The sequence below is a fragment of the Agelaius tricolor genome, unplaced genomic scaffold (genome assembly GCF_023055355.1).
Source record: "Agelaius tricolor isolate 1412-34295 unplaced genomic scaffold, bAgeTri1.0.p SCAF_2, whole genome shotgun sequence".
NCBI lineage: Eukaryota > Metazoa > Chordata > Aves > Passeriformes > Icteridae > Agelaius > Agelaius tricolor.
In genome coordinates, this window is record NW_027269262.1 from 61,034,931 (window position 1) to 61,060,139 (window position 25,209).

The 25,209-nt window shown below is 42.9% G+C and overlaps 2 protein-coding genes across 2 annotated transcripts; both read left to right on the plus strand.

Annotated features, from left to right (window-relative positions):
* Window positions 1–223: 223 nt before the first annotated feature.
* RRS1 (ribosome biogenesis regulator 1 homolog) lies at window positions 224–1,534 on the plus strand. The gene has a single exon (XM_071420376.1). It carries the CDS (start codon window positions 318–320, stop codon window positions 1,404–1,406), a length of 1,089 nt encoding a protein of 362 aa, XP_071276477.1. The 5' UTR covers window positions 224–317; the 3' UTR covers window positions 1,407–1,534.
* Window positions 1,535–4,193: 2,659 nt separating this feature from the next.
* Window positions 4,194–24,690, plus strand: ADHFE1 (alcohol dehydrogenase iron containing 1). Its single transcript, XM_071420386.1, has 14 exons — window positions 4,194–4,314; window positions 4,620–4,657; window positions 7,539–7,582; window positions 7,745–7,798; window positions 8,850–9,004; window positions 9,168–9,364; window positions 9,770–9,847; window positions 11,013–11,118; window positions 12,360–12,512; window positions 13,633–13,731; window positions 14,630–14,708; window positions 14,865–14,961; window positions 18,139–18,296; window positions 21,843–24,690. Exons 1-14 carry the CDS (start codon window positions 4,259–4,261, stop codon window positions 21,924–21,926), a joined length of 1,398 nt encoding a protein of 465 aa, XP_071276487.1. The 5' UTR covers window positions 4,194–4,258; the 3' UTR covers window positions 21,927–24,690.
* Window positions 24,691–25,209: the final 519 nt, after the last annotated feature.

A 25,209-nucleotide genomic window follows, 5' to 3' on the forward strand; every position in this document is an offset into this window, starting at 1 on the left:
TTGATTCTGTGATTCTATGACTGGAAGCGCATGCCCATAAGCCACGGCGGCGGGTCTCCTGGCAGGCCGGGGATCCCCTGGCAGACCAGGGCTCCCCTGACACACCGCGGGTCCGGCAGCCGCGGGGCGGGTTGCGGGGAACCACGGCTCCCCCTGGCGGGCCGGCGCGACGGGACTACATCTCCCGGCGGGCCTTGCGCCCGTCCCGCCCCCGGGGCACAGCGGTTCCGGGCGCGGTGGTTCCGGCGCGCTGACCCGGCGGAGCTTTGCCGCGCTCCGGGGCAGCGGCGGCGCCGCTCGCACGTGGAGCCGCTACCATGGCGGCCGTGCGGGTGGAGGCGGTGCTGGCGGCCGCCGAGGAGCAGGAGGCGGAGAAGCGGCGGAGCATCACGGTGGAAAAGGAGCTGGAGCTGGAGTACGACCTGGGCAATTTGCTGGCCGTGGACCGCAACCCCCCTCCGGCGGCGGCGCTGCGCGGGGCCGGCCCGCGGCGGGAGGCGCTGCTGCGGGCGCTGGCCCGCGACAACACGCAGCTGCTCGTGTCCCGGCTCTGGGAGCTGCCGGCCGAGCGCGCCGGCGGCGCCGGGGGCCCGCTGGTGGCGCAGCTGCCCGAGCCCACGTTCCGCCTGCCGCGGGAGAAGCCGGCGCCGAAGCCGCGGCCGCCGACGCGCTGGGAGCAGTTCGCGCGGCTGAAGGGCATCCGGCGCAAGAAGAAAACCTCGCTGGTGTGGGACGAGCAGGCCAAGGAGTGGCGGCGGCGCTGGGGCTACAAGCGGGCGGGCGGAGACCCGTCCCGCGCCTGGCTGGCGGAGGTGCCGGCCGACGCCGACCCCGAGGAGGACCAGTTCGCCCGGCTGCGGCGGGAGAAGCGGGAGCGGGTGGCTCGGAACGAGCTGAACCGGCTGCGCAACCTGGCCCGAGCCCACCGCGCCGGCAGCGCCGTGCCCGCCGCGCCCCTGCACCCCACCGGCCACCAGGACCGCGACGAGCTGCGGCGGGTGGCCCGCGTGGCCCGCGTCTCCACCGCCTCGCTCGGCCGCTTCCAGCCGCGCCTGCCCAAGGAGCCGGCGGAGCCGCCATCCCGCAGCGGCGGCAAGAAGCGCCGCTTCCAGCCGCTGCTGGGCAACCTGGCGGCCGAGCGCAGCCGGCAGCTGGAGCTGCTGCGGGACATGGGCAGCAAGAAGCCGGTGCTCGACATCACCCGCGCCGTCAACAAGCAGCTGCGGGCGGAGGAAGCCGAGGCGGCCGCTGCCAACAAGGGCAAGAAGCAGTCGAAGCGCGGCAAGCGCGGTCGGCGGCAGCAGCGGCCCGGGCGCAGCGGCAAGAAGAGCGGAGCCCGGCGGCAGCCGCAGCAGCAGAAGCCTGCGGGCGGGGGCACCGGCGGGGGCAGGAGAAAGAAGGCGTGAGGGACAGTGTGCGGCACGGGCTGGGGATGCCCACCGAGGCGTGGGAAGGGACTGTCGCTGCCAGCCTCCTGCCCGGTGCTCTGTTCACACACGTATCTGTCAATAAATGCGTTCTGACATTTCTAAAACATCCTGCGTTTGGCTCTTAGCTGGTAGAGAAGGAGGGCTGTGTTCTCCATCCAAGGGAAATCGGTGTCCTGTGAAGGGAGAAGGGTGTCCCGGTTCCTCCCAATCTGAGGGTGTCACAGTGACTTGTTTCACAGGTGATGTTGCTTCGCAGTTGCAGCATTTCTGCCAGGACAAAAGCTGAGCAAAGCTGTTTTCAGGTAGCTGGAACTGGACCGCAGATGTGACCTGGAGTTTTGATGGAATAGCAGTTAAAGGATGTGGCTGCTGCTCTCTGCCCTGAGAAAGTGGCCTGACGGTGGAGCTCTTGCTCTGTGAGTCAGCTTAAGCCGCTCAGCTCTGTGGTATTCAGGTTCAGTTACACAAGGAACATGGAAACTTACTGAAAGATTTATTGCAGGGCCTAAGAAATTGTACATATTTTCTACAGCATTTTGTCGATGAAAAAAGGAAGTCAATGCTGCTGACCAGCCACTGAGTTCAGCAGAAAAATGTTTGTATTGTACAGGTTAAAACCTAAATTTCTCCTTGTAGTAACAGTAATCCATCATTTTATAGAAATAATCTTACAGTGCTTACCTAGCAGTTTGAGAGCAGGTAGTAGAAATTCTCTCAAACTTCTTCCCATTACTCTTGAACTTTGTAGTGTCACATGTACACTTGAAATAGAAAAAAGAAAAATCAACTGTCTCAATGTGTGGCTTAGCTACAGGGAAGATGCTGTTCCCTAGTAAAAAAAGTTAGTATAACAAGTTTCAGTAATCTCAGTTAAATAATGTTTTCAAACTTTGATGTTTTTAGTGGTTAATGATATTGTAATGCCTCACTGCAAGTTTTTGAAAAAGCTGGGTGACTTAAACAGTTTTCTTCTTGTTCTGTAGCACTTCAGTTAGGATGGCAGCTTCAGTAAAAAGCATCAGAAAGCAAATCCTTTGTGTAGGGGAGCTGCTGTGGGCAGAAGGGGTGTGTACACCTTGGAGCTTGAGTAGCATTGATGGACTGACCACTGCCCAGCCTATAGGCCTTGCACAAGGTGTGTTCTTTGCCTCTCTAGTGCTTCCTGCCCATGTGCTGAGCTGTCTGCAGCACTGCAGGATGCTTTGGTTCTGTCAGTGGCAGGAATGGTCTTGTGGGCACAACCCTCTGTTATCAACAGAGAGACATTGCAGACCTCTGATCTTCCAGGCATTTCCATAGGGCACACCTTGTACACGCTCAGCCACAGAGAAGGGCTCTTTTTCCCATACAAATATCTGATGAGAATTCTGTGCTGCTCACAAGGCTACTGGTCAGTTTTCTCCACTAAAATCCCATGAAGTGTGTTCATCTCCAGCAGCAAAGTGGTCATCTGAGCAGAGCTGCAGGTGCTCCAGTGCTGTTGCCACTTTCTAGCTCTCACAAGTGAATAAAGGTTTTGCAGCTTCCTGTATAGGGGCCTGAGCAGATCACTAACCTGCTTTCCCAAGCTCAGCACCTTACAAAATCCTGAGTTTAGGCTCATCTGATCTGCTCATAGAATCATTGAATGATGTGGGATGGAAGGGACCTTAAAGATCATCTAGTAAGACACAAAGAATATGCAAAGGCAAAATACTTATATCTGTTACATTAGAAAAATTATACTTTTTTGTCAGAATCCAATATTTCCTTTGCTCAGTAGTGGTATATGACTGCTGGCAGCTAAGCAACATAGCTTAAAGCTTAAAAATTTGGTTACAAAATTTTGATCCATCCTGCACTGTAATTTACTGTGATTTCATAGAATTACAGAATTGTCATGGTTGGAAGGGACCTCTAGAGATCATCTTGTCCAAGGCCCCTGCCAAGTCAGGGTTGCCTAGAGCAGGTGGCACAGGAACATTTCTAAGTGGATTTTGAATGTCTCCAGAGAGGGAGACTCGCAATAGAACACGAAATTAATGACACACTCTTGAGATGTCCAAGGCAAAAAAGTGGCAGTTTATTTCCGAACTCCGATATTAATAGGACTTCAAACGTGACAATGGATTGGAGGATGAAATTGCCACCTCTCCAACCACACTGGTCAAACCAACAATCCATCAATTCTCTCCTTCTCCAGAAAGGAATGCAAAACAATCATTATTTGCATGAAAAGTGCCCGAGAAACTCCATTACAAAAATGTAAACATCAGAAGGCTTAGAAGAACTTACAGGAACAGGTTGACAGGAGACTCCACGACCTCCCTGGGCAGCCTGTTCCAGTGCTCTGCCACCCTCAGTGTGAAGAAATTCCTCATGCTGAGGTGCAGCTTCTTGTGTTTTAGTTTAGACCATTCCTCCTTGTCCTGTCACTGGGCACAACTGAAGAGTCAGAAAAGTAGTTCACCTAATTTCAGGACCATGGGGGGGTTTTTTATTATTTTCACTTTGCAATTCCATTACTTTCAGTATTTTTCTGTGACAAATACACAACAAGCACTCAGTCCTAATTAGATTTTAGTCGCTCTTCACTGGCATTCTGTGCCGTTTTAGCAAGCAGATTCTGCTTGCCTTAAAACAGGCCTGAGTTGGGTGTCGACCACGCTGACCTTAGGGCCGTGGGCTGGGGGTGCTGAATGCGGACACTTTTCCCCTGACCCTGCGAGTCCCTGTTTGGGACAGCTGTGTGCTGGACTGTCCCGGGCTTTCCCGGGAGGAGGCGCTGCCGCCGGCCCGGCCCCGTCCCGGGCCCCGTTCCCCGTTCCCGGCCGTCCCAGATCCGGGCGATGGCAGCGGGGCGGGCGCGGGTGTCCCGCCTGCTGCGGCAGCTGGAGCGGGCGGCGTGAGTGCGGCGGCACGGGGCGCGGGGGTACCGCCGGGGGCCCTCCCGGGTCCCTCACGGGGTCCTTCACGGGGTCCCTCACGGGGGTCCCTCCCGGGGCCGGGCCCGCCCGCGGCCGGGACGCGAAAAGCAGCGGCCGCTCCGCCCCTGCGAACCCTCCGTGCCCGCTCCCGCTGCACACCGGCGGGCTCAGCTGCAGGCCCTTGGAAGGGGTGCTTACAGGAGACTTCTAGGACGTAAAGCTTTAGTTTTCTGCTTTAGTTTTCCCCTTTTAACCATAACTTTTTTTTTAACATTTTAACTAGTTGTCGGTGCCCGAGCCATGGCCACACTTATTCCCAAGGTAAGACTTAATTTGTTTCTCCAAAATAATTCTGTAGGCCGTGGCCCTGCAGAGGGCTGTATGTATCCGTGCAACCTGGGCAGAGGGTGCAGGCAACAGCTGGGAAGGAACAATCTAAAGGAGAAGGTAAACAACCTGTTATTTTGCAGCTGTACAGTGCTAGTGGTTATTGTTGGAGAGAGTCACTGCTCCCACATGTAAAAAACGCCAATCACTTGTTTTTAAAATTTTAAAAGTTTAATAGTCATAAAATGGTTATAAAAATAGTAATATAATTAAACCAATAATAATTTGGACAAATTGAATTAGGACAATATGAGACAATAGAGACAAAGAGTTACAGACATCCGGGTATCCTTTTCTAGGCAGCATGAGCCTGAAGAAGGACTCCCTTTAACAAAGGATTAACCCTTAAAAGCAATAGCCTGTTACATATTCATACACTTCATACATGATGCATAAATTCCATTCAAAGACAGGATTCTGTCTGGTCATCATCAACTTCTTCCTCTGAATCCTAACAGCACCTTCAAGGTGGGAAGAAGTTCATTTCTTCTGATAAGAGGGCAATAAATTCTTTTTCTCTGAAAGATTTAGGTGTCCTGTGGCTGCTACCTTGCTGCAAGTCCTTTCTTTAAAAAAAGTATCCTACATAGCATAGTTTCTATTTTAACTTTTTTTTATAACCTAAAACAATATTTAACACACTACTTAAGAGAATTAATACAGCATCACTTTCTAACACAACATATATAATATTCACTTTAATATTTGCAAAAAGCCAATCATAAAATACACATTTTTCACACACATAAACCACGGTTACTGCCTCCTGTCCCCTCCCTCCCCATACTGTGGGGCCAGTTCTTTGATCTGAACTTTGCTCTGGCTGTCATCACCTGAACCATCTCAACTTTCAATCTGCTTTTGGATGCACACGTGTTGCACCAGAAAAGAAACAGGAAGATATGGATAAAAAGTAGCCTTTCACAAAGGTGTGTGTTGGCCTGGGGAATAAAATCTCCACAGGGTTTTTATACAGTCAGTCTCAAAAACGCAGCTCACTTAGGCCAGGATTGTGGACTGTGAGCAGGGGAGCTGCGCTGACTTACCCCAGTCACCCTAGGAGGAGCTTCTGTTTGCATGGGCTGTAGGGAGGCTAGGAGAATAAGTATCTGTCAGTCTCCAGATTGTTGGTAAGTCTCCAGATCCACTAAATATTACTGGTTTGGGCAATAATTTCAGTAATGTGTAACTCTAAGTAGCATGATTTCACATGCTTAGAACACTTCCTAAGGAATTGACATTGTCATTTTACACATGGAAAAACTATTTCTATGTTCAGATACTTGTTTTGCCCAAGATGATCCATACAGCAAGACAGTGCAGCTGAGAAATAGAATTTTGTTCTTTTGCTTGTCTGCTTGGTGACCTACTCAGTCAATTTAAACTAAGCTCTTGCCAAACTGAAGCCTGAGTTAAGAACCCTCTCTGAAAGTTTTAGGCAGCAATAGAGTCTATAGCGTAGCAAGATGATATCAATTCAGTAAATCTCTAAATAGTGGGAAATGATTGAACAGTGACTAGAGCTGAAAAAACCCAAACTTCTTTGGGTTTTTTTAGTACAAAAATTGTACTATTTCCTTGAACACTGCCAATTTTTGAACTCAGTAAAATTCATCTTGAAAGTTAAGTTTGTTTCAAGAATGTTACAGCAGGGTGTCTATTGTACTATGAGAAAGCAAGAAAGTAAATGGTTTGGACATGTCCTTAGCCTGTCAAATTAATGACTGAAAGTACAGCAGACTCCAGCTCCAGGAGAGGTCAAACATGTACAGCCTGACAAGAGGTGGCAATGAAGGAGCTGATAGCAGCTGGCCTGTGCTTGAATAGAAAGTACATAAAGGGCTTTAATACATCTATCTGTTACTGTTGTGGGTCAGTGCTTCAGTGCACCCCAGCATGTCTGCAAGCCTCATTATCATGGTTTCACTCCTTGGATCAGAATCCAAATTGCGTATTTTCAATTAATATAGCAGACATAAGGCATGCCTACAGCAGGAAGAGCAGAGTGCTTCTTCTGGTCTTTTCTTGGAGAAGAATGGGCGATTTCAGTTGATGCAGTTTGCTTCACTCTATGGCAAAATCAGAATACACCAGAAATTGAGTTTTGTGATAATCCATGCAAAAATGACATGGCAGAGAGAAGCTATGACTGAAATACTGTCCTTATAAATATTTCCTAATTAAAGTTAATATTAACACACTGACTCTTATTTATTATTAGCAGTGCACGTGGTAATTTTATAGCAAATAATTCTGTTTCACCTGCACATTCAGGACCAGGCAGAAGTAAAAAGAAGTGTAAACACCTGTTAGTATTGCTCCCATGCATACATAAGGTGTTCTCTATCCACGTAATAAAGAGGATGTCTCATGAATTTGTCTTTGTTCCAAAGGTTATCATGTAGCCCCTGCATGATAGGGGCTGCATTTCTAGCACGTCTCAGCTTGTATGTAGCAGCCTGAATGCTCCACACATACTCAGTTCTACTTTTTTATGTGATGTTCTGCTCTTTGTAGACTGCAAACAAACTCTCATGCAACCTTCCTGCTAATTCATTCAGTTTTTATTAAAAATACTTAATTCTTGAAAAACACACTTGTTTTGTTGAATTATATGAGTCAGATAAAGTACTTGGATCATTAATCTCATGAACAGCAAGGAGTGAAATGGGTGACTGTTATCCAGACAAGCTGAGATGACCTGTGGAAATATGTTAGTGATGCTAAAAGCAAGGGAATCTGTCAGCTCTAGACCTGAGAAACAGAATGAAATAAGTTATTTTTTCTTAATTCTACTGTTTTATTTCCATTCCAGTTCCTGAACGGCCCACCCTGGGGAGTACAGACTATGCATTTGAGGTAGATTTAATAATAAAATATGTTTCATTTAAAAGCTGTACAAACAATACTTCTTGACAAATATGGCACTTAACAAATATTTACATTATCAATGTAAATATTTGAATGAGTAGGGCCAGATGCCATTTTTGTTGAGAAAAAGAAATGTTCTTTTTTTTATAGATGGCCATTTCAAACATCCGATATGGAGAAGGAGTCACAAAAGAGATTGGCATGGTAAGCTGCTATGGTGTGAGTCCATCCCTGGTAAAAAGTTATTTTCTGAAGGGCTGCCAGTGCTATAAATCCACTTAATAAAGGAAAGCTTATATATGGTGTGGTCCAATGTATCAGTGCACAAAGGTCAGAGCATACTGTTGGTTGAAGAACAGAAGCCTGGTGCATCAGTGGTGCTCTGGTATATGAAATGCAGCTCAGGGGATAATTGAGTCATTGGTACTTTGCTACAAGTATGCAACAATGTTTTTCTCTGACCAGGAATTTATTTCAGAAAAAATTTTGAATCCTGCTGACTCACCAGTATTTTCTCAAGACTGCTTTCATCTTTCTATCTCTCATTAACTCAATCAGAGACTCTATTAAATTAGCTAGATATTCATTCAGCTCTCACCTTGCCCTGTGTAAGTGTAGAATTTTTGTTTCAGCAGTGGGAGATGGTTTACCTGAGTACATTGTTCCAGTGTGCTTTTATCACTGGCTTTTGTCATTTATCATTTTTCCTCATTTTTGGCATTTCTAGCATTAATAGATCTCTTTTATATTTGAAAATTTGTGAAGTAAAATTATAGTCAGACTGTAAATGAAATGACCACCACTTTAAACACCACTAGAATAATTTATACGTATTGTATAGCTATTGTGACAACTTAGCAAAGGTTAGGATGTAGCATTGTTTTTCTTCCTTTTGCCACCTCATTTTGATTTTTCATCAATAATAAATAAATATCCAGTATTGCATTTTTAATATTTTAATGCTGTGCTTTGGTAGGCAGTTAATGGAGGCAATCTGTGAAAAGGCCTTTTTCATTCTCACAGGAACTTAGGAAAAAATATTTTAAAATTTTATTCTGCTTTCTCTATTCTACATGTGTGTGGTTAATGCTCTTTTTTTTCAGTGGATATGGTTTGAAAAATGTTGCAATAACCAATTATTTTTAAGTCAGGGTTTTATTATTATCAAATGGTTCAGTTGATTTGGATTAGTGCTTAAATAGTGAAGTGTGTGATTTTATACCAGTTGTTTGGTTTTTTTTATTCATTATTATAGGACCTGCAGAATCTTGGTGCTAGAAGAATTTGTTTGATGACAGATAAAAACCTCTCCAAACTCCCTCCTGTAAATGCAGTATTGAACTCCTTGGCAAAATATGGTATAAACTTTCAAATATATGATAATGTCCGTGTGGAGCCGACAGACCAAAGGTACAATTTGCTTCTGACAGTGCATTTCTCCAACTAGGCCTTTACAGGACTTCATATGGCTTTTTAAACACCTCCTTGTGGCCTGCATGCTGGCCTTAATAGTTAGTTTCCCTCTGTACTGGTTTTACCATGACTAATTGGAAAATCTTTCTTGTGTCCTAAGTTTCCTGGATGCCATCCAATTTGCTAAAAAGGGAGAGTTTGATGCCTATGTTGCTGTTGGAGGTGGGTCTGTGATAGACACCTGCAAAGCTGCCAACCTGTATGCAGCCAGCCCTTCATCAGAATTCCTGGATTATGTCAATGCTCCTATTGGGAAAGGGAAGCCGGTCACTGTGCCCCTCAAGCCACTCATTGCAGGTAAAGGATGAGGAGAGTGCCTGGAGAGTTGGGGCAAGGGGAAGGTGAGGCATTCTACACTCCCTGATATTTCTACTGAAATCAGTTTACTGTGGCTGTTTCAGCTTCATTTGGGCTAACTTCTACTCTAGTTGTATTCAGAAGTCATTTTGCTGTTTAATTTAGTGGAGGTAAAATCAGAGGTTTTATCCTTACTTTGTCTTGTTTAGCTCAGCTAGACTCCTTTACTGAGAAATGAGATCAAAGTAGCAGTTTCCCTTTGATCTCTTGGCTTTGGATCAGGGATACCTCCAAGATTTCCTGGGCCCTGTATTTTGGGTGGTGTTACTATTGTGGTTTTATTATTTAAATTGCAGTATTATATATTTCTTATTATTTGTTGTTATCTCCATTCTTCCTTTTAAGTTCCTACAACATCTGGCACTGGAAGTGAAACCACTGGTGTTGCCATTTTTGACTTCAAAGAACTAAAAGTTAAAACCGGTGAGGTTTTGGTGCTTTGTTTTGGGGTTTTTTTGCTTGTTTTGTGGAGGTTTCTGTGTGTTATTCAAGACAATTGCTTTTCCCATGTCTTTGTTATTTCCCTGCCTTGAAAGGAAAGGATGCTGCATGTCATTTCAGGTGTCATTTCGTTTGATTCAACAGCCACAGGCAGATTTTAAAAGCTTAAAGGTTTCCTCATTGAATTAAATTTATATCTTATTAACATAATCAAATACCTATGTAATACAGTGGATTATAGTTTGAAGGCAAAACAGGAAACTAAAATCTTTCAAGTCCTTAAATGGCAGAAAATGTTAATTGCAAAGGAAATTTCCACTTATATTCAGGGTCAACCAACTGTTCCTTATTTCCTCTGTATTTTTCTTTCTACTTTTAAGACTTCTGTTTCTTTGTTGTGTAATTGCAACCAAATGTTCCTTTTCCTGACTTTGGAAACCTCAGGCATGGGATGCTGTGCAAGTGAGGGACAGTGTCTTCCTTTGGCCTTTTCATCCCTGGCAAATAAAGATTAAGGCTAAAATGTCATCTTGAGCTTCACAGCTGTTTAAGGTTTTGCTTCTAAACATGTGGATTTTATACACCACACAGTCTGCAGAACTCAGGACCCAGATGGGTGTGCTAAGGAGACAATAGATCAAGAGTTTTCTAGTCTATACGTAATCAATCAGTCTGTCTGTCTGTCTGTCTCTCTCAGAGCTACATCTTTGTGCCCTTAACCGAAATACAAGGGCATGGTTATTACAGATGCTGAAGACAGCAACTGGCAATAACAATTGATTGCAGATACAAACCAGTTTTGCCTTCTGCCTGTCCACAGAAGATGCAAATCTAAGAATACTGCAGATGCCACAGACATCTTGCAAGGCTGCTCAGGGAGGGTTGCAAACAGGGAGAGAACATTGTCTGGTATAATCCACTTCAGGCAGAGTCTCAAATCATGTAACTCTTTTAGAGAGACTTCATCATCAGTTTACATTCATAAATACTCTCAACCCCCCCTTCTTTCTCTTTGCTTTTATGTTCATAGTTTCAAATATTTTTTCTCTCCTCATTGTCATGTTTTGAACATTAAGCTTAACTTGTCCTATTTTTATATTTGTTACAAAACATCTTTAACTGATCTTCCTCCCTTTGCACATTGCAGGTATTGCTTCAAGAGCCATTAAGCCCACGTTAGGGATCATTGATCCTTTACACACACTGTCTATGCCTGAACGAATAGTGGCCAACAGTGGCTTTGATGTGCTTTGGTGAGTTTTCTGCATAGGCTGCTACATGAATTTATTTAAATTTTGTATTTTTACTATGATGATTGTAGAAAAATGTATTTTGAGAGCACAAGAGGATTATCTTTTTTTCTGTTTGCTGTTCTTGTTAAGGTGAGCTCTGTCAGACTTTCCTCTTCCTTGGTCTCACTGCCTCCTTCAGAATGTATGGAAACAAATCCTGCTTTTGCAGAAATTTGAATGTTTTTGCAGTGCACCAGAGAAACTCTTTGCTTCCAGAATAGCTCTTGTCAGGGAAGAGAGTCCAGGTGTCCCTTTTTAAGGGATCATGGAGATAGATGATTAATCACATTTGTAATAGCATTTATCATAAATCACAGACATTGCAGGGAATAAAGAATAAGAATTTTCTAACAAAAGCCATGATGTGTCAATAAAAATCCATAAAAGCTTGTGAGATACCAGCAGGTCTTCATCCAGCTATGGTCATCTTCAGAACCAATCTCATAGTTTGCTTTTTACTTGGCACAAAATTTTATTCATCTCAAACCAACAGCTTAACTGCATAAAATACATTGGCATTTCTATTTGGAGAGCCACAGTTTACTTTGCTTCTGGGTGCTATGTATATTAAAGTAATAGATATGTAATGAAACTGTGACTTCTCAAGTGTGGTGAAGGACCCTGGCCTGCAATGTCTGTAATGGAAAAAAGGCATTTGTTCATTAATAAAACTGGTTTGTCTGTAGTTTTGTTCATCTTAATAGAGTCATATAGGCAGTGCCTCTTCTTTATGTGGTCAGATTCATGAGTGTGTGGGAGATGAGACTCTTGGCAATTCCACTTACCTTAAATATCACCCATAATTTTTTTAAGGTCAGTACTTCTAGAAGAAAAGTACCCTATGAAGTTTCAGTGCTAAAGTCTCTTATGGTTCCTGTCCTACAGAAAGGAAATGCACTCATTGCACATGCACAGCCCTCTTCAGTGAGAAACACTACAGGTGCTGGTGCATCCAACCAGGCTTTTAGCAGGTGTGAGCTGATAGAAAGGGACTGTGTTTAGATTGCCTTCTGTGTGTGTGTTGGAGAGGAAGTGCTGTGGAGATGCTGGCCCAGCATTCTTCCACTGTCTGTGAGATTGTATTTCTTGTTTCAGCAACCATTGGACACCAGAAATAAAAAAGAACCTGCATTCAAAGGACAGCAGGGCAGTGAAAGGGAGCTCTCTCCCTTAAGTAATTGATTTCTCCATCTTTCTGTTAGCCATGCCCTGGAGTCGTACACTGCTCTCCCTTACCACCAGCGCAGCCCCTGCCCCTCCAACCCCATCGAGCGCCCGGCCTACCAAGGCAGCAACCCCATCAGCGACGTCTGGGCTCTGCACGCTCTGAGAATTGTCGCTAAGTACCTGAAAAGGTAACACACTTAACAGCCATCCCCCCTGCAGGGTGCTCAGTACACAATGCCCCAAAGCGGGGGCCTGCAAGAATGGAAATTTTAGGCTAGAATGAGGCAAGCTGCAACATTAAGCTTTTGTTTTCTACCCTGGATTTTTATTAAATAAAGCAAAATATTTTTCAGATAAAATTTGGATTAGTAGTTTGTTTTGAGGAGGTAGCTTTTTAATGCCTCTGTGAATCTATTCTTGAAGTCCTCAGTTAAAGGTATTTCAAGTTGTTCAGTTAATATGGGAGCAGAATTTACTTTTCTTTTTTTCAAGAACCTCCTTTCTAAGACAGAATAAGGGGTATATGTAACAAACTGAATAGAATACTGCTGATGTTACTTCTGTGGCCTTTAGTGTAAATTAAGATATGCACTTATGAATGTGCAAAAGTATGCATTTATTGCAAGCGTTCTCATTCTTAAAGACCTTCAGTTTAGAATAGGTATTGCCTTAGCTGGGAATTGGTGTTGATCCCTGTCAATAAAGTTTTAGCCTCTTTACAGCTTTTGCATACCATTTGCACTTCTATTAAAGATCAATGTGGGGTTTTTTTGAAAAAATTTTTCACAGTACCTAGTGAGTCAAAATGGTTTTTGTTCCTTTGGAATCTATTCTTGAGACATTTTCTCCTTACTGTCAAACTTCAAAAGGATCCTGAGGCACAGGAAGCCAGGGAATCTTGTCTTCATCCCACGCAGGTGGTGGGGTCTAGAGCACCACCAAAGGAGATGGTGAGAAAGCTGGAGTGATCCTGGAGCCATACACAGAATTACCAAACATTCTAACTAGAATTTTTTGATTCACCACTGAATTGAATATGGTTAAATCCACTCTATTTACTTGGTTTTCGGAAAAGTGAAAGGAAGCTTACCCTTCAGTGAACCAGTATGATCTACATAAGTGATCCAGATGCAGCCTTGTTCTTTTACCGAAGCATGGCTTGATTCCATTTCCACCATTTTAATCTCAGTTTATCTTTTAGATTTTTTATATATCTGTCCATAAAGAAGTCCTCTCTCCCTTCTCCCTCCTGAATCACCAATCTGTTTGTGAAAATTCATTGGTACCATTTGCCTCCATGGTGCACAGAGCCATCAGAAACCCTGAAGACCGTGAAGCAAGAGCCAACATGCACCTGGCAAGTGCTTTTGCTGGGATTGGCTTTGGCAATGCTGGTGTTCATCTCTGGTGAGTACAGAGAAATAGTAACTCCATCTGAGGTCAGCTTACAGCTAGTGTTTGTTTCAGATTGTCAAAGATGTTGCTGCCCTTGTTGCTGAACATAGAGTAAGGGATTGTAGCCTGGCCTGTGATGCTGAAGGACCTGTGTGTTGTGACAAACTGATGGGCTTTTGTCATCTATGTGTGTAAGGATTGTGTATTCTTGGGTTGTGATACTCAAAACCAGTCATGTGAAAATTACAAAACACAGCCGTCTTTACCTTCCTTGGTAGTAAAAACAAGAGTAAAAAAGTCAATGACACTTAAAATGTTAGATTCCATGCCAGCTGTTCCACAGTGAGACAGCAATGATGTAATCTTGAGTTTTTCCTGAACTGATGCAATTATCTGTAAGTTTGTCTGTGGGATAGGCAATCAGCAGTCTGAAATGAGCTCAAAGAAGCAAAGCCTAAAAGTGAATTGTGTACAGAAGTTATTAGCAGTCATTCTCTTCAGAGACCTTCCTTTCATTCCTTTTCTGTGAGCAAGTCTACTTTTATAATTATATCTCAAAATTAAACTTTCTTTTTCTCAGACAGTGTGAACACATAGGTATGCAGACTATGATATTTTTGGCATATTTACATTACTTTAGGAACTGAAGATCTTTCAGTTCAGTCAGTGAAGTAATATAACTTCACACTCACAAAGTAAGGAGGTACTGTTTTTTCCAGCTAGGTCCCTGAGGTGCAGAGGGATGAGGGTTTTCTGTACCTAATATCCACATCATACCTGTCAATGCCTTCTGAGAATCTGTACTGAAGAGACTTGCATACCGAAAACTGACCACAGAAGGGACTGAACACAAATTTTCCAAATACCAGGAGAGCTGCCCTAACCACTCTCTCTCTGCTCTCTGTTCCAGCCATGGAATGTCTTACCCTATTTCTGGTTTGGTGAAAACTTACAAACCAAAGGATTATAATGTGGATCACTCTTTAGTGGTAAAACTTGTTTATTTTTCGGTTTTTAATGTACATTTCGAATATCTGTTATCTGTCATTAATGAGCATTAAAGTCCATTGAAGTTAAAAGTACATGTCCTGTTGATGTGTTTTATTCTTTTTTTCTTGTTGTTTTTTTTTTTTTTTTTTTCCCAGCCTCATGGCCTTTCTGTGGTGCTGACATCCCCAGCAGTGTTTGCTTTCACAGCACAGATACATCCTGAGCGGCATTTAGAAGCTGCAGAGATTCTAGGTAGGAACATCTGTGGGTACAGTTCTTGTGTACAAATGGAATTCTTTCCAAAATGACATTTCGGGACTGAAAAACACTGTGTGCAAGCAATTGTCATTGGTTGTTGGGAGGGGTTTAAGTTTAGAAAACAAGATTGTGGAATTAGATATCATTCAAATTAGATGGAATAATGCTGAATTTTGATATTGTATGATGTGATTAGAGGAGCAAGCTGGAGAAATCTGATTCTTGGCTAGAAAAGTGGACAGCTGAAATTAACTGGAGGTCTGTTGCAAATCAAAAAGGAGTAGCTGTGATTGGCACAACTCTTGTCACTTTATGAAGAGTAGTTACCACAAAGTGAACCAGTACTCAGGGGCATTTGTTGGCTAAAAGGAAGTATTTTCCCTAACAAATTCCCTGCTGTGGCAGTGATTTAGAACAGTGATATTTTGAATCACTCCTGCTCTTTTTTCCATGGCACACAGCTGTGGGTTTTGGTCTTTCTAATGTAGGCCTAAGCTTGTTTGTAGGTGTTGGAATTTCTCAGTGGCTGATGCCAAGGGAAAGCTTTTCCTGGAGTTGCTTTTCTGTGGACACATATGTAATGGCTAAAAAGAGATTAATTAACAAAATGGCCTTTTCTGCTTTTTAGCAGAATAAAAGTGACAGTTGCAAGCTGACAGCTCATTTAAAGGTTATTTTGCCATATAGTGCCTTGTTATGTTACAGCCCATCATCAAAGGGTGTCCTTAGAGAAAGGATAGCTCTTTATTATACCTCCAGCATGACTGTGTGTAATAAACCAGCTTCCAGTGATGTAGTCTCAGAGCTTCTAGCTGTGACAGCATGGCTCTGCACTGAGCTAATTTATTTGTCTAAGGTCAGGGGGTTTGCCTGCACTAGGTTTTGTGTTGTGGCTACACTGCTGCTAAAACACATGCTGGCCACAGCAGTGCAGGGAGTGGAGAAAAAGTCGTTAGGTCAACTCTCCTGTTATTTGGAAAATTTGTGTTCAGTCCCTTGTATGGTCAGCCTTCTGTTTGCAAGTCACAGCAGTCCAGTCACATGTATGACTTGCTTGTGTAAGCAATCTCAAAGCATTGGAGATCTCAAGAAGAATAGGACTTTAATATAGACATTTTATAGTATTTTATATATAGTATAAATATTTTATATATCCTATATTATTTTATGGTATTTTATATCTTTTATAGTATTTTATAGAGGGTGTAAAACAACATGGTCAGAAAAACTACATTGGGTTAAAGTTCTATTTATTTCATAAATGGTCTGTGAGGTTGTTCAGGCTTCCTCTAACATATGCTGTCCTGCTTATGGTCAAAACCAAAACACAAACTCAGCTGGAGTCATATACTGAGCTAATAAATATCTGTGTTCCTACAGCAATTACACACAACTAAAATGAAACAAAATGTGTCTGGATAACTGGTCAGCACAGCATATCAGAAACTTTCATCTCTGGCTCTTGATTTTAGAGCAAGTGACTGAAAAGCTGTTCCCTTAGGTTTTGTGGTATTAACTTCTGCCATAAATTCTGTCTCTAGAAGTTCTGTTAATTTTCTCAGTAGAAGTTTAACTACGTCATTGTGTGCCTTGCTGGAAAGGGATTCTGCTGAAAACATGTCACGTGGGATTGAATTTATTAATTCCCATCTGGGGTGTTTACTTCTGAGTCCACTCCAGAGTCCAACTGACTACAGTAGCTGATTCAAATCTGTCATGTTGCCAAATGCAATGACTAAGAAGGTATTTTATGACATGAAGCAGATTACTAAATAGTTATGTTGTGTGTATGTACAGCTGTGAATTTGGGTACAGCCAGAAAAAATCTAATACCTCCCTGGATGGATTCTTAGACAGTTGAAATAGGTGTGCATGTGGCCAGAGATTTTCTAAGAGCAATTAAAGACTGATGAATCTTTTAAGCTGAGCAAAAAGAAAGTACTAGAACTATGGTAATATTTTAAAACTGCCAACCACATTTACTGTCATATTTTATCCTCCTGCATTTCCCTTTTACTTTACCATCTGAATAGAGGGTTTATGTCTTTTTGCTGTGGACTTACCCCTCCACAGCAAAACCCGGATAAACTTAGACTTCATGGAATGGCCCCAATAGCACAAGACTTTGTACAAGACTCTCATATCTTATTTATCTTTTTTTCCCAGACATTATTTACTACATTACTGCCAGCCTTACTACCTGAATATCTGAGCTCTTCAAGTGAGCTTGCAGGTTTCCTATTCCCTTAACTCCTTTTGAATGTTACGCTGAGCTGTGTGAGGATCACAGAAGATATTTTTCCTGTAGCTATGTCTTGCTCTTACTCATCTCTCAGTGTGGCACTTAGACCTTAAATAGTTCTGCTGTAACATCACTGAGGTCACACAGAGAACCAATTTAGCTTGGGTTACTTTGAAAGAAATCATATGGAGGAACTTGGGTCTCCTGTTTGGACATACTTTTATTATTACTTTTAAGTAAGTCCTGAACATTCATTGAAGAAGGGAACACAAGCTATTCTGTAAGAAATATTTATCATCTTTCATTTTGTATTGGTGTTTTCATTACTGTTCAGTAGTTGTTTCAAAGAGAGCAGTTCCTCCTCTTCAGCTCTACAGTACCCTACACAAGTCAGCACATATTCAAACAGCAATAAATTTAGAATTTACTCAACGTGCTGAACACTGCCCTGCTGTCTTCTGCCTTTTTCAGCCCACATGCTGTAGTCCTCTCTGTTAATGTGTAATTGAACAGAACAGTCCTCTAGATGTCAGCAAACTCAAGGCCTTAAAATGAAGTTAGCATTTGGCACACTGTCCATACAAATAAATACCACTGATGTTCATGCATTAGCTGCTTTCCTCCCAGCAGTTAGTCAGACTAAAAAGTGCTTCTCCCTGTGAGCACAGAGGGAAAGGAAGTTAACCTCATGTGGCAGTTAGTCTTTCTGGCAGCAGTGAACGTGCCTCTGATCTTGTTTTATTCCACCTTTCACAAACCATTCCAACTGTAAAATGAGGACTGATTCCTCTTTTTACTTCTTGTTGCTTTTAGGGCAGTGGCTGTTATGTATGGATATGTATTCAGCTGATATTATGATTAAATTAAGTCCAGGACAGGCTTCCTCTGCTCTCTCCACCCTACAGTCAAGGCATTATGTCTTATTTTAGGAGCTGACATCCGCACTGCCAGAATCAAAGATGCTGGGCTTATTTTGGCAGACACACTCCGGAAATTCCTATTTGATCTGAATGTTGATGATGGCTTGGCTGCAATTGGTTATTCCAAAGCAGACATCCCTGCATTAGTCAAAGGCACTCTGCCTCAGGTAAGACAGAGAGCAAAACAGTTTTTCTTGTCAAAATAAAATAGAACAGATTTTGGAAAAAAATCAGAAGTGCTTCTTTTCCAGCAAGTTTTATTTCTATTCCTGCATGAAAACTATTTAAATGGAGAAAATTATGGATAGTCAACTATATATTGTTTCACTCCACAGCTTAGATTTTTCTTTTCAGTGGGATGGAGTGCATGCTGCAGTTTTCACATGGATACAGAAAAAAAGGGCTAAGTGTTTGGTTTGGGTTTTTTTTAATGTTACAGTTTTTAAAAAGAGGATGTTTTTCATAGGCCTGTGATCTTTGTAGTAGATACTGCTTTTTTCATAACTACCTCTCTTAATTATGTGTGCAGGTGGTCTATAGATAAAGCCTTAATACCAAGTGCTATCTGGTAAGAATGGTCAAACTCACTTTGCATTAAACTTTCCATATTGAGAAGTTGCATTTTTCTTCGCAGATGGCTTTTTTGTTCCATTGACCCCCATCAGAATTTGAAATAAGGTCCCCTGGGATGATATAGATTAAACTTGTAGTACCCTTTATTGTTTCAGTGCCCACAAAGACACTGCAAAAAGCAACACACCACTCTTAAAGCAAAATCCAGAGTCTTCCTTGTAAAAAACCAGTTTGATTCATATGCTGTGGACCTAGTATTTGTTCCCACCAAGTTGCAAGGGAAATATTACTATGGAGAAAGTGAAAATTTTTTAGGCCAAAAGGTTATTCACTTTTTACAGCAGATCCTGTATAGTTCTTCTCACTCATAAATCTCAGAGCACCTTAGAACAGTTGCATTAACAGTAAATATTAATATTCCTATTTTATACCTGAGAAAGTGACACAAAGGTGCAACTATTGAGGATCACACTCAACAGCAGTGGCAAAGCCAGGAAGAAAACTAAGCACCCATGAAGTAGGTTATGCATGTGCATTGTTATGGGGCATTTGGAGGGTTTGTTTTGATAAACATATTCCTTTAAAACAAACATTGAATGCAAGTTTTGCATAGCTGGAGAAGGGTTCTTCACCAAAAGATGTCGAAGGGTTTTTCCTGTCTTCTTATAGCATTGGTGATTCATTGTACTGTGTAAAATGAGATGACCTAATAGTTTCTCAGCCCTTATTTTTTTGTATGAGATGTAACATGATGCAAATGTATCAGTGTTCCTTAACAATCTGTTAGTACCCATGGGTTAATCCATAGTGGTTTTTTTGGTATAATTCTTTTGCTTTTCATCTTGCAGTAGGTTTGCTTTGTAATACAGCAATGGCCCATTCACATCAAGAAAACAATGTGGTGCAGTGGTGATAGCACTAAAAAGTTTGCCAAGTATATTCCACACCATGAAGTGCAGGCTGCAGGGCAGAATGTAATCTGACTGTTGGGATTTGGGGTGGGAGCTCTGTTGGGACAGACTTGAAGTTCAAACAGAATTTTATTTCCCTTCCTAAGTGAGGCTGTTGAAATTGATCTTGTTTACAGACAGCAGTTATTCTAGCAAAGAAGATGCTGTCTCAAAGTTCAAGGTGGCTGGGTGGTGGTGTTTGAGAGGAGATGGGGGCACTGAAAAGAAGAGATTGTGGAAGGGCTGTTCTCCGTCCACCCACCCCATGCAGACATCCCAGAGGCAGCTACAGTGGGGCTGAGGCAGTGATGAGTCCGGAGCTGCTGGGTTTGGCACGGGACCAGGATGCACTGAGTCAGACTGAGGGAGCCAGGGCCTCGCTGTCTGGGCAGCAGCAAAGATCAGCAAGCTTGTGCAGAGGTAGTGATGGTGCCTCTGTGTCCAGGCACACGGGAGGAGCACCCGTTTGCAGCCTTCTGTCTCCAGAGCTGGGAAATGTTCCAGTCGGTCAGGCTGTCAGGCTGGCTGTCTCCTGTCACCCAGTGTGATTTTACAGATAAATCTGGACATCTCAGTGCTCAGAGCTGCAAAACTGGCTTTGGCCCAGACAGTCCTAATATGATGAATTTATGAATGTTTGAGCACTGTGTTGTCATATTTTGCATATTATGAGTCTGAAAAAAACAACACACTATTGCCCTAGTGCTGTTTGAATTTTCCATTTGGTTTCAAAACTGCATAGAAGAATCTTAGTCTTCTCTTTGGCTGTATCTCTGTGAGTAGCAGCACTGGTGTCAGCATTGGGGAGAGAGGTACCATTTGATTGCCACTTATGCACCAGTGAATCTTCTGCAGGTAAAATTATGCACACAGAGCTGCACTTCTCAGACTTCTCACAAGCCATGCTAACCATGATTATGAGCTGTGAATACCTCACAGCTGACTTCTCACCACTGTTTCACGTTGATTTGGCAGTGTGGTGGCCTGGCTTGCCGTGTGACCACATCCACAGTTGCGTCCCGCGTGCCAGGGGAAGCGCGCGGGTGCGAACCTGTACTGTGGCATCACCCTGCTTCCAGGGGCCTCAGCTGAGCCTCCTGCCCAGGCAGGGCACTGGGGAGCCCCTTCCCCTGCATCCCACTCCATGCCTCAGGCAAGGACCTCAGCAAATGATAGCCACTGTTCACATGTGAAAAAAGGGGGAACTTACAGCTGGAGGGCAGCATCTTCCACAAGGGAGATGTTGAAACAGGCTGCAGCAGAAGAAACTCTTTCTTGCCCAAACAGACCTCATCTAAAGATAATGTGTTCCTAGTGTGGGCCTGGACTCTGTCTTTGCAGACATCTCTAACTCTCCCCAGTATTTCAGTAAAAGTTAAAATCATTGGTTGTTGAAAACATGAAAGTTCTAATCATGACCAGGATGAGTACACTGATGTTGAGCCCTTTCAGCTGAATGTTCCTGCAGTAACTGGGTACCTACACTAATGCAGCTCCTCATCCTCAGTAGCACAGGGCTTTTCTGAATTGCATCCCCTGCCTTTGTGCTTATTTTGTCAAGCAGAGCACTAAAGCACATACCTGAGTTTCATTGCAGTCACTGGGGCTTTAGCACCTGAACATTCTGTTGAATCAGTGTCCAAATGAAGACTGACCACAATTCCTTTGTATTCTGACTCTGAGGTGTGGGGCTGTTTATTAAGCAGTTTCATACTTTGCCTTTGCTGTGTCTCTTTTTCAGAGTCTGACTTACAGGTGCAGTTTATTCTCCCCATTTACAGCAGCTCTTGGGCCTTGAGAGGTGTAGTATTTTGAGTCTTGGTCCCTAAAACTCCAACTCCTAGTTCAGTGCTGGCAAATTAATTTTAAAATGGACTATATTCTCAGGATAATGTCCTCCGGTGTACTGACATCTGTGATGGAGAAGGCCCATGTTTGCTGTGCTTGTCTCAGAAACTGAACAGCATTCTGATCTTGCTTCTGTGTATTTAATTACAGGGAATTTTAGCTTATATATTCTTGAAAGTACTGTACAGTTGATGATGCTTCAATTTAATTACTTGATGACTTATTTTGCAAAACTTTGTTATTCTCTGTGAAGGATATTAGTACAGAGACACATAGTTCACCTACTGTTTGATTAATTTTATTGGTATCCTTTTATAATCCAGTTTTTCTTTCATCTTGCAGGAGAGAGTGACTAAACTATCACCACGTCCCCAAACAGAAGAAGACTTATCTGCTCTCTTTGAGGCTTCCATGAAACTTTATTAGCTTAAACATGTTTTGGAAAATGTGGTCTATTCTAACACAGAGGTAGTTTCTCATAGATACGGGACTGAATTTGTTTAGAGCATGGAAGAATTTGGGTAACTTTGACTTCTGTTCCATTGTACACTGCCAAAAGGTCACATAATTCATCTTTAACTAAACACTGCTTTGAAGTGAGGACTTGACTGTGGTTTCTTTCTTGCTCAGTTGTCAGTGACATTGACTTGCATAAAAGTTGGAGCAGATTTCTTGCATTACTGAAGGCTTTTTTGTGCTTCAGAGGTGGTCAAAGGTGGAAAAATGTTCTAAGGGATATTGCAAGCCATTTTGCAAATTATGCTTCTATTTAAATTATCCATGTTTTGTTTTAAAAAGTCATGCTAGCTAAGAAATAATGAAGGTCATTTTTAATTAGGGAGGGGATGTCCCCTGCAGAAAATATCAGCTTACTGTATTCTGTTCTGCTTTATCATCTTTTTACCATCTGGCGTTGCTAAGAAGGCTGTTGAACTGGGGTGCTTTTTCATTGTTTGATTAGGAAAAATCTGGACACTTCATAGCTGTCTGTAAAAGACTGCTTGGAAATTTGGTTTGGGTTAAAATTCTGACAGATATTGTCATACATTTATCTTTCCTCTTATAATCTCTATAATTGTCATATATTTATCTTTCCTGTTATGCTTTATATGAGGTGCTCATCAGAGGAGCAAAACCAGAGTAAAGCGTGGTCACACACTCAACAGGAACCATATAATAGCAAGACAGCATCCATCATGGTCATTCTGTCTATCTGAAGGCAACATCCCCCCTTTCCTGCTGTGTTCTGTGGAAGGAAGCTCTCAACTGTATCTTGCTTTGCTGTGAATCAGTTGCTTCTGCTGAGCATCAATTGCTTCTGCTGAGCTCCTGCAGGTGCTGTCCCTCAGAGTGCAGCCACCAGCTTGAGGAAGTGGCTGTGTGCTGTGGTTCAGTATTAAAAAGAGGTGGTGAGCATTTGGCTGCACAGAGCCCCACGGGGAGCACTGGTTAAATGTGGGAAGGAGCGTGCACCTTCCGAGCAGTTAACCAGCTGGTTGGCTGTCAACTGAGAAAGGGAAGTGGGGCAGGGAGAAAGGAAACTATATTTTAATAGTATTTTCCTTTATTTAAAAAGTCCACGTGGTTGTGTGTACAGTTTGTTTAAATCAGATTCTGCTTCATGTTGGACTCTTTCAGCATATGATTTCATGCTGCTACCACAGCACAAGACAAATGAGGGAAGAGCCCTGTGACTTCTAGGGTGCATATTTCTTTCTGCTGGGGAGGGAGAACTTTTCAGTCACCCTGTTGAAGTAGGAGGCTCTATGCTTGCACCTTTGCATTTGTGTATTTGTCAGATCAAACTAGTGCTGTCCTAGCATCTGAGGACAGATGTGTGCTGGATATTGACACTGGATCCATTCCAGGGCTGTTAAAGCAGGTGGATGGATACTGGCTGTTTTTAGCATCAGAAGGGGTTTGGCAGCCATGGGACTGCACTGCCACTGTGTGATACACATGTCATTTCCATGTCCTTCTGAACCTTCCCCTCTGCTGAAATTGCCCACAAGTACCTCTGTCATGAAGGCTGATATTGTAATAGCAAGGGATTTATTTCATTATATTGTGCAAAGCTGACATATTTAGAAAAAAAAATTGTCAAAACCTTTTGTCCTACCCTGTTGTTCAGAGTCAGGCTGGATGAGGCTCTGAACCCAGTCTAGTGAAAGATGTTCCTGCCCATGGCAGGGAGGTTAGAACTAGATCTTGAAGATCTCTTCCAGCCCAAACCATTCTATGTTTCTGTATAAACTTTTGGCCTGTTTTGTCTTTCCACTCCTGCCTCTCTCCAATCTGTGGTAGCAATACAGATTCATGAAGAGACAATCTTTTTGTCCAGGAGCCTAACTCATGGCAGTCCTGATGTTTTGGGGGGAATATACTCTCTGGGGAACTGAGCAGCATGTGATTTCATCACTGCAGCAGAGCACTTTGATGGGAATTCTTTGGGAAGTAGGATAACTTCTTCCAGGACACTTTTTATCTGCCTTTTATGCCAGTATGGCAGTTGTCAGGTTGCATTTTCAACTGACAGAAGCTCACACAACTTCCTATACCAGATAACCTGCAGCTCCTGGTGGTTTATAAAATAAACCTCCTACCCCCCTTGATACCCATATTTTTACAGATGAGACAAAGAGGTTTATGTTATACCTAACATAAGCAGATGGTGCTGTAAGAAGGGACATTTCTGTTTTCCTCACCTTTTGGCTGCATCAAGGTCTTCAACTGCCTTAAACTGGTTGTGGAATCTCTCCCACAGACATCAGCTACATGTGAAAATCTGTCTCAGTCTCCACCACCAATTATTGGTTACTAGTAGGGATTTTCTGAGGAAAAATCAAGAGAGCTCAGGTTACCCCAGAATGCTGTCATTCAAATAGTGATGATGTGACAGGGTGTCACATCCTGGCTCCTGGGCAGTGGTAGTTTTCACAGCTAAAGAGCTACATGGGGTTTTTCATGTATTATCTCACCAAATTACTCTGTACTGGTATTTCTGTAGGGAGTTGGGGTGACACTGTAATTGTGAGTGCCCAGTGGTGGTTGGGCATGTGTGTGAAATCTGGGAGGCTTGTTCTTGTGGCTTCTGTTACTGCTGTGCTACTCAAACCTTCTGTGATGGATCTGTTAGTTTAGATTGTGCTGAAAGGCAAATAACAAAAATAAAGCTTGTTTTAGAGCAGCATTTAACTCTGTATTCTCTGAGCTCTGTGCAGGTAAACACAACCCAAAACCTGGCCCTTGTGATCACTCACTCAGTCCATTTGCATTTATTAGATTAGTTTTGGAGAGCAAGTATGAACAAGTGCATATGTAGTGCTGGTGAAAATAGTTTACCAGCAGGTGTAGTGTTATCTGGAGTACCAAATGAAAAACTCACTCATTTCACAAGCAGAGCCTGCAGGATTGCTGCTTGGGATTTACAGTAGTTACAGTCATTGGTCCATCCCCTCATTTGCCTTGCCTCTTTCCATACCAGGCTGATTTTCTCAGCAGTTAAAAAGAGAAAAAAAAAAAGTACTTAACATAGCTAAATCTTCAAAAACTCTCACCATCATCCTGTGTGAATAAACTTGGAAGAAACTACATGTAGGTTAGGCTGTATGATCATTCCTGTTGCACTGTCTTGTGCCGTGGCTGTCATCTTCTGTCTTGTGGTTGGCTTTCCATCTCCCTGAGACCTGAAAAAATGGATGAGAAGAGC